General features: G+C 44.1%; 1 protein-coding gene across 2 annotated transcripts in view; it reads right to left on the bottom strand.

Annotated features, from left to right (window-relative positions):
- The window catches only part of dcc (DCC netrin 1 receptor), a 212,284-nt gene that overhangs the window by 43,406 nt on the left and 158,878 nt on the right, over positions 1 to 10,000 (bottom strand). For both annotated transcript variants that reach the window (XM_035526723.1, XM_035526724.1), the window contains exon 13: positions 3,705 to 3,846. In XM_035526723.1, coding sequence (XP_035382616.1) covers positions 3,705 to 3,846 — 142 coding nt within the window. The remainder of the gene's footprint in view (positions 1 to 3,704; positions 3,847 to 10,000) is intronic.

Below are 10,000 nucleotides of genomic sequence, written 5' to 3'. Positions count from 1 at the left end.
GCTAGAAACCCATCTGCCATTTGGACTGAGACAGAAGTGCAATTCGGCAGCTGCATCCATGACTGAGCAGCGGTTTTCAGGATCCTCTCTGCTCACCCCATATAGGGAGGGGGCTAGAAAATTTGCCCAAAACATATACCAAATCAATGAATTTTGCCACCTAGAACATTTGCTCCCTTATGGACAATAATAAGAGTGACTATCCCGAACGAAGGACCATAATCACCAGAGAACTCACAGCCCTGAGTGAGATGCGGCTTCCTGGCGGCATCTAAACCTTATTTTGGAAAGGACTGTTGGCCAATAACCAATGCATCCTTGGCTTTGCTATCAAGAACATCATAAGCCAACTTACTTGCCTTCCCGTTGGCATCAACAAATGCCTCATGACCCGCCGCCTCCATTCGAATAACAACCAGTCGGCCACCGTCATCGGCGCATATGCACCAACTTTGGATGCAGATGAGAGCATCAAGGAGCACTTCTACTCTGATCTGGCACTGATTGCTGCCACCGATCTTGTTCAGAGACTTCAATACAAGGGTTGGATGTGATTTCAACATATGGAATGGTACTATTGGCAAAGAAGGTGTGGGAAAAGCTAACTCCAATAGCATCCTCCAATTAAGCAATGCATGAAACATGACCTTCTCATCGCCAATACCATCCCCGATCCCTGACCTCTGCTGATATAAGTGTTGAACAACAGTGGGGAGTTCTCACAACTGCCATCCATGAGACATGCGCTGAGACCATCAGCCTTGCACCAACACCAGGATTGGTGTGATGAAAACAATGCAGAAATTCAGGACCTCATAGACCACAAGAGGAAAGCTTTCTGCACATGGCAAAATGACAAAACATCTCAATAGGAGCATGTGGAATACCAGCACTTTAAAGCTGACACATCCATGGGCAAACCACCCAACCTAGAAGAGGTCCTTTGGGCAATTAAATAAATGAAGGACAATAAAGCTTGCAGCCTGTATGGTATTCCTGTAGAAATATTCAAGGCTGGTGGCAAGGCACTTGCACACAAGGTTCAAGAGATCACTAGCAAGATCTGGAATGATGAAGTGATCTCAGAAATGCGAATATTGTTACCATCTTCAAGAAGGGCAACAAATCAGAGTTTGGAAACTACTGTAGCATTGCTCTGCTCTCCACCACTGGGAAAATCTTTGCCCAAGTGCTCCTAAAACATCTACTCCCAGGTGCCGAGGAAATTCTCTCTGAGTCTCAGTATGGCTTCAGACCAACTTGAGATATGATATTTGTAGCCCAGAAATCCAAGAGAAATGCCACGAGCAATTCCAAAAGCTGTACATGGCCTTTATTGACCTGACCAAGGCCTTCGACTCCATCAATCATCATGATCTTGAAACTGCTACAAAACCAGATGATTGCAACTGTCTCTACAATGGGACAGAAATGGATCACTTCACCATCTGGGGTCAAGCAGGGTTGTGTCATTGTGCCAAACTTTTTCACCACCTACTGCCACATTATTCTGTTGCTGATCTCCGACCATTCTCCCTGTGGTGTTGGGATTGAGTACCATCTTGACAGGAGGCTGTTCAACCTACATCACCTCAAGGCCAAGACAAAAGTGACTAAGACAATAGTCATTGACCTCCAGTACATCCTGGGGAAAACCAAGATCCTCTGTCATGATGTCCCTGGCAAGGTAACCAAGCCCTCAGCAATCACCATTGCTGGAGAAACACTGAAGTTGTTGAGCACTTCCCCTACCTTGGCAGCCACCTATCCAAAAAGGCAACCACTGAGGAGGAAGTTCAGCACTGCATTGGCTGTGCCAGAATGTCTTTTAGGAAACTGTATCATCTGGTCTTTGAGAACCATGACCTTATGAAGGAAAGTACACTAATGTTCTATAAGGCAGTGAGACCTGGGTTACCTACCACTGCCACCTGAAGCATGTCGAGAGATCATTAATGTTGCCTGTAAAAGATTCTCTGTATCACCTGTGAGGATCACTGCACCTCCTCTCCGAGGTAAACACAACCAGTATCAAAACCATGATCTTTAATAACCAAATTTGCTAGACAGGCCTCTGCATCAGAATGCCTGCCTCCCATTTCCGCAGACAAGCCCTCTACTCTCAACTGAGCTGAGGCCAGAGGAAGTGATTCAAAGACAACCTGAAGACCTAAAAAAGGCCAAATTGACTTTGCTAACTGGGAAGCCCTGGCCATGTGTTGGTCCTTATGGCGTTGCATGATCCATCAAATGGCAGTGAACGTTTAGACTAACCAATGAAGTAGACAAAAGATAACAATTAATATGGAGGGATGAGAGTCCAGATTCATGGAAGCAACTCCCAAACGGAACCTCTTACTCCCACTGTCCCAAGACCTGTGGCTCATTTAGACTGACTGCCGATTATATATATATATATATATATGAAATTCCTGAACATTTGCATGATTTCATACTTTTACAATGGTTGTGTATGTTACCCAAGAAGTCTTGAAATAATCTTTCACCCCTAAAAATGTCAACTGCTTCAGCTAATATAGGATGTTATACCTCAGTGACAAACTCTTTCAGTTCTACATGAATGCTCACGATTTAAAATGATAAAGATTTCCTTATCAGTCAAGTACAACCTTCTGTTAAATTGAGAGAAAAATAAATTCACTGTTGTTATGTTTTGCTCTGCTGTTTTTAATGAATGCTGTTAGCAAGTTTTTTCAGACTCTTTCAGAATCCCTTAAAGTTGTTGAACTCCTTGTTGTTATATAAATTTTTATACAAAAGTAAAAACAGACAGTCCCAGTGCATAAATGGAGCTGAACAACAGAGCAGGACTGCTTTTCATATCTGTAACTGTAATTTGAACCTGAGAGGTGTTTCTAAATTCCATACGGTTTTGGGCACCTCTTCAGATACATACAGTTTCATTGTCACCTAAGTACATATTGGGGTTTAGCATATACTGAAAAACAAGCGAGCAATCAAGAAAACAAGCAAACAAACAAACAGTCTTCAATTGTTGCATTTTGTGAAAGTTCCACGTGCCTCTGAATGTGCTAAAGCCCCTGTGCACACGCACACATAGGTATTTGCTAAAACCTCTTTGCACCTGCAGATATGGGTATTCAAATGAGCAGCTGGATTTATGTCTGTGATGTGTTCAATGGCTCAGTTTCATCATAAATACGAGACGGCAAGTCTTCGAGCTCTTTCCACCCACAGAGCTCCTTGGGAGGCAAGCCTTGGCCTGCTCCATTCTCCTGCTGCCTCTGAGGACAGGCGCTGGATGTGGCTGTCATTTAGGCACAGATTGCGTGTCTTTCTGGGCTGTGTTAACGGCTTGGTGCTCAAGCTGCTGGAGTGGCGTCAAATTGAGACATAAATAATGCAGTGTCCCAACAGCGGGGCAGTGATACAGCAACATTAATTCCCGATGCATTCTGGGGTTTAGTGTTCTCTTACATATATGATGTGCCAGCCAATCCTGGGTACTGCTTCTTCAAACAAAGGACTGTCTATACTAACATAGAAATAGTGATATACACAGGAAAAAAATCTTATGCTAACATATATGATATATCAACTAACAAGTTGGATGCAGAGAAGCCCTCCAGTGTGTCATTTTTCTCTTTTTTCTCTCTGATCATTAGACTGCAAGAACAGTCCTTTATTTTTTCCTGAGAGAAGGAGATGCTATGGTTACTCACCAGTGAAGAGATACCACAAGTTGTTGGGCTCGATGGCCTCCTGTTCCCCACGGCGACCCGTTTTGCGGTAGCGGATCTTGTAGCCGGTGATGAAGCCATTCTGTGCACTGGATGAGGGGGGCTGCCAGCTTACTTTGATACTCTGAAAACCATGGAGAACATGAGATTGCAACTGTTAGAAACCGCAGAGAACATGAGGCTGGAACTGTCAGAAACCACAGAACTGTGAAGAAACCATGGAAAACATGAGGTTGGAACTGTCAGAAACCATGGAGAACTTGAGTTTGGTACTGTGAGGAAAACATCAAAAACATGAGGTTGGAACTGTCAGAAACCATGGAGAACTTGAGTTTGGTACTGTGAGGAAAACATCAAAAACATGAGGTTGGAACTGGGCCAAAACAAACCACTGTTAAAACAAAGGGAGAGGTGCCACCTTTAATAAAACTTAAATGTTTTCTTTTATTTCTTTTTTCCTTTTATTCTTATTAGAACTTTTATTTCTCCTTATGTCTGGGATTTTGGTCCTGTGTGTATCAGGCACACAAATGCCAAAATAATTTTTACACCCAAGGCACAATGGGGAAAAAAGAAATCAAACTATGTCATTTCAGTCAGTACCTGTCATAAAAACAAGCAGTTTGCTAACAGACTAGTATTTTAAAATATGTAACTGTAGCATACCGAATCCCTGACACATTCAAGCAAAACTTGGATAATGGCAGTCAATCTAAGCCAAAACAAGACAACACTGTTCAGAGCAACAGTTTGAGCTCTCCAGAACATGACAGCACATTGTTTTTGCACGTTATCTGACTTTCTGGAAGTGAGAGGTTTCTGCGATCTTGACATACATACATGCTGTACCCTGGTGTTCGTTGTGTTCTTACTGCGATCTTGGCATGGCATACGTAAATGCTGTACCCTGGCGTTCGTTACCTTCTTTCTCTGTTCTCTGAGGATATAAACGCCCCGCCCTGCCATTCGCTACACAGAGAACGCTCTGCAATTTGTATGTGTACGGCAATTATGGCTGCAAAAAAAAAGCATTTATAATTGCTCACCAAAGCAGAGGAGGAAATTAATTGTTGTGACAGGATCTTTAGCACGGGCACAACAACCGCAGCCATGCAGAACTAGCACTTCATTTATGCAAAAGATCACCACGTAAACAAAGCCCCACCCCCCCTTTGCGCTTTCCCCTTTCCTTTGCTATGTTCTCCAACAATAGACAACAAGCCGATTCTCGGCATTGTCAAAACAACTCCTTATCTTTTTCCCCACCGTCCTCACGAACACAACCAACCTCTTCTCCACCGTCAGCAAGCGATGCCTCAGCCAATCGCACGTCTAAGTGGCTGCGTTGGAGAGTGCGTACTCCTCCTAAGTACCAGGCAAAGGTGGAGGGCCAGCAGTGTGGATAAGGCCTCTATCCCCTAAACAGGTGTCCCCTCCAACCCCCCCCATTCCGTGCTGGCGTGGAACCTGGGAAAGAGCTGCAACACTGGGAATTGCCTACAAATACACTTGGACGGTGTTCTGACGAAAACATATTTTGCAAGGGCGTGTGAATAGGGTGTGACAGACCTAAAACCTGATTAGTGAGCGCAGACCACTCCTCGTTCAGCAGTTAGAAAAGAGGAAAGTGTGTTACTGTAGTGCAGAGGGGGCAGCTTTGGTGAACTTTAGGCTGGAGTTCTAAGTGGTACATAGAAGCTTTTGCCCCAGCCGAAGAATGGAGCGGGGCAGTTAGAAGGGAAGAGAGGTGCAGCATGGCGGACAACTGTGAAATTCCTCACAGGGGAAAAGGGTGGTGTTGAGTGTATAAATATAAACATGGATAACGAATAAACATGGTGGCGGAAGGGTGGAGTTTGAAGCGTGGAATTTCTCCCAAACTTCAGTTCTTCCGTAATTTCATTACGGGCTTGCCGGCACGACGTGTGCATCAGCTCAGTAGCAGTTGCATTATTGCCAGCTGCTAAGTGTAGGGGGCGGTGGTGGCCTGGCCATCTGTGGAGGAGGGGCTAGGGGCTCAGAAACCCTGTTAACATGCAAATAAACCAATTAAAATTCATGCCATGCTGTTGCCAAACACGTTGAGTACATCCCGGTTGTAGTCGAACCTTCTCGGCCTGTCGGCATTCGATTTCTGCTGGTGTTCCACGGAAGCATGGCTAGATACCCATATTCATCCCATTTCTGACTGACAATATTTCTCCTCAGGGTTCAGGTGTGCATGTGTGAGAGCCTTTACTGGCCCTGAAGATGTCTCTGTGTAGGCAGACTATTGCAGTGGCTAGCTAGCTCATTCATTAGCTAAAGCAGGAGTTACTCATTCCGTTAGCGTAGTAAGCTAGGCCTGTCGATGAGGATGAATTCATTAACATTTGCTGGCACCTGTTCCCTGGGTTTCGGGTCTGTATTCTTAATTGATTACTGCAGGTCAGAGAAGCATACGCTTCTGTGTGAGTGTGTGTGGGTGTATGCACGTGTGTACATGCCAGAGAGTGCAGAGGAAAAAACCATGAGTGTCATTTTGGCCCCGTCGTCTTGTTAATTACCCCATGTAGAACAGGGCAAATCAGCTTGGAACAATGTGGTCACATTCTCCATTGGCATTTTATCAGAGAGAGAGAGAGAGAGAGAGAGAGAGAGAGAGAGAGAGAGAGAGAGAGAGAATAAAAGAGAAATAGCAGAGAGAGAAACAGAAAGAAGGACAGAGAGAGGCCAGGAGAGTAAGGTAGGAGGAGCAAAGGTCAGGACTGAGAAATGACTTCTGGGGTTTGACGGTAGGTCCACTTTTAATAAGCTCATTCTGGACTACTGTTCATGGTGCTGAACGTAACGAGGAGACACGGGCTGCAGAGGAGTCTGAGTCTCGTGAAGGAGTCTTGATGTGTCCCGTGGAGGAGTTAGAGTCTTATGGAGGAGTCCACAGGCCACTTTCCCTTTACATTTTTCTCTTCAGTTACATAGAGTTTCTGGGAGACCAGCAGATGCTGTGATATTGCCAGTATGAGCTAAGCAGTGTTGACTGCTGTCAAAACCCTTTCTGAGTTCATTCATCACCCACCAGCAAAAAAACCCCCAAACCCCCACATTTTATTTGAACTCAAATCCGAAGACTGTGGAGCAGTAGAGATGCACGGAATCTGGTTCTACACGGCAATATGAAACATCTGCATCTGAAAGGATCAAAGTTGTGTAAGAACACCATTAACCAGTCATTTTACAGTGGTTGGTATAAAGCTCTAAAATTAACTCACTGTTGCTATACAAGGATTTGGATAGGAAGCAGCTTCAAGAACAAGCTCACTTTTGCACTCACTGCAGCTAGAATTGGGGACAGGGTTAGGGTTGGGGTTGAGGCTGAGCTTGGGTTTAGGGTTATGGTTAGGATTATTGTTAGGGGCACTGCCGTGTGCGTGCATGTGTGTGTGTGTAAGTGTGTTGTGTGCTGTTGCTATTGTGAGTGAGTGTGTGTCCTCAGGTTCACTCACACCAGTCATTGCATACCTCACCTGTGATCTCCATATGCTGGATAATAAGTACCTCACTAGCATGTTATGTCTGCTGCTTATTAATGGCTACAAACGTTACATTATTATTTTCACACATGCAAGGTTTTATGCATCTATTAAACTGCTAATCTTGTTTGTGAAGACCTTTTTTATAAGATAGTATCATACACACTACTGGGCAGTAATGTTATACATGTAATGTGATTGGGTCATTAGAATATGAAAAAATATAACCATGTTCCATTAAACTACAGAAAAGAAGACAGAATACAGATATATACATTTTTTAAACGTGACTATTACCAGTTTACACTAAAACCATTTCTGCTATCAGCATACTCAGAAATAACTGTCATGTGAAGTGGTACTGAAATCATGCTAGCTGGCTAATGAATTAGGTGACTACGCCGATGCTTGTCTGGTATGCTAGTGATGTGCAGTATGTTCACTTTCCCTTATCTTAGCTTTCTGACTCTCTATATCACCGTCTGACATTGACATATTTCAGTTTCCCCATGCCTTCTTGCTGTCATCTCTACAGCTGTCTAAATATCTAAACTGGTTAGCTATCGGACTTACCTCAACTGTAAGAAAGGGTGGGACCATACTAGCCAAAAGTTAGATCTATAATACTTTCTATGATTCTAATGATTATTTTACAGTGTTTATCTTAATATTTAAATAATAGATTTTGAATGAGAGCAGGAGGGTTCAGAGAATATGAGATTTTATAATGCATGTTCCTATTGCAAAAAGCAGTAGTTTATTCACAAATGAGAAATAGCTTTGCCTGCAAATATTTGGTTTACTTATCATATAGTGGTGCTGTATTATACAGCACCAAAATACCTAGAGAACACCCAGACCAAACTGTGGCCAACAAAGTCCTACAGGTTGGATCACTATGCCAAATGTCAAATGTATCAAATGCTGATGATCTACCATTTTTAACCTCTCGATATAAATTACTGCCCAGAATTAGCATAATCTGACATTAACACTAGACATGGATCATGAAGCTTATGCACTGTGTCTCATAGGAGGGCTGAGTAGCAGAAATCCTGAAATGTATGAATTCAACTTTGAATGATGCTTTACCTTGAACCATGCTGGCTTTATGCCCTTTTTTATGATCCAGGACTGTAACTGGAATCTCTATTGATAACCAACTTTGACACTGCAATCAACCAATTATCTTAGTCGCTCTGGACCCCAGCTCTACCAGTGCCCTGCTGACAATCTAAGAAAAGATGGGTTTGTTTGTTTGTTTGTGTGTGTGTTTGATGCCACAGTAATGGCTTACTGATGTGTTTTTTTTACACACAGACACAAACAAACCAAAAAAAATTATACAGAAGGCACTGTTCCCTAAATGGAAGAATGGTGTTTGAATGAAGCCTCCTTCTCCATTGTCAAATTAAGTGATATTTGCATGAAACATTTCTTTGAACCACATTAGAGCGTGAGGTATTCCCATGCATCGCATGCCTACTTCACATACCCAGGAAAAATGGCTGGCACTAAAAATGTGACCTTCTCCTCCTCCTCTGAGAGCATTTATTCTTCTCCTTCCTGCTCTCCCTCTCTTGTTCTTTCACTTACAGGCCAAATTAATAACGCGACGGAACCCGCTGCCGCAGTGGAGGGAGGCAAAGTGGAAGCCCTGAAACGCTTCACTCTGTCAGTGCTTTCAACCTGCAATCAATAAGGTGCATGTGAGCGACGGGCTGTGTGAGGACGCAGGCATGCGGGCTGATGGATGCGGCGGTTGGAGACGCGAGCTGATGGATGCAGGGCTCGGCTTGACGCTGGCTCTCGCATCGCTGCTTCCTTTTCCAAACCAGAACATCGGTGTTACAGATCTGCCGTCGCCAATAGAAGCAAGACGTCAGGCTCAAGAAATTAGCTTAAAGTGACACGTGAGTGTTTCATATATATGTTAGATTTAAGTGGACTGAGGTTGGCACAGTCTGGGAATATGGCGTGGGGGGCCTTGGGTTTGAGTATAGCTTTAAACAGCACCGAACAACCTCTAAAACTCAAACCTCAACACCGTTTTGGTCCTTGCTCAGACTCAATAGGTCGGCAGCAGATATTTCTCCCTTTTTTTTGCTGTATAAAACATTACAACATTAAAACATACATAAAACCAAGAGAAAAAAAAACCCTGTCATACCGCTATTACCGTTTGGGAAGGATCATTACTCTACTTCTGTCATTATTCACACTTTAGCCACATACACTCCAGCCTGCCACGACCTCTCCGAGTCCGACCTAAGCAATGCAGACAATAATCTCCCAGGGCAAGGCCCCCCCATCTGTGGGTGATGAAAAAAAGCATACTAACCAGTCCTAAATGGATGGTGATGACCGTCGAGGCTTCGGGGGATTATGGATGTGGCCATTTGTGGCAGTACAGACACAATAGCCCACGTTCTCCCGCCTTCGCCTTCTGCCCTCTGCTGTTTCGCAGGAGCAGTCGCTCTGATTACATCTATTAATAACCTCCCTCCTAGGTAGAGCATGATTCGCTAAACAGACACTTTCATTTTCCCGTGAAAAATAGAAAGGTTTGCTTTCTGAAGTCGAGGCCTTCCCTGAGCGTGACACACAGCTCGGACCGGCCGCACACGGAGAATCGGGCCCGTGGCACAGGGCTCATTGAGCGCACAAACAAATTCTTGACATTTCCCCCTGCCTTCACCCCAGCCCGAAATCAAAAAGCAAGACGGCTTACGAGCTGTCGCTTTTCCACCTGCGTTTCAAGCGGCG

Source organism: Electrophorus electricus, chromosome 6 (genome assembly GCF_013358815.1).
Source record: "Electrophorus electricus isolate fEleEle1 chromosome 6, fEleEle1.pri, whole genome shotgun sequence".
NCBI lineage: Eukaryota > Metazoa > Chordata > Actinopteri > Gymnotiformes > Gymnotidae > Electrophorus > Electrophorus electricus.
This window is presented reverse-complemented; position numbering and strand designations above follow the sequence as displayed.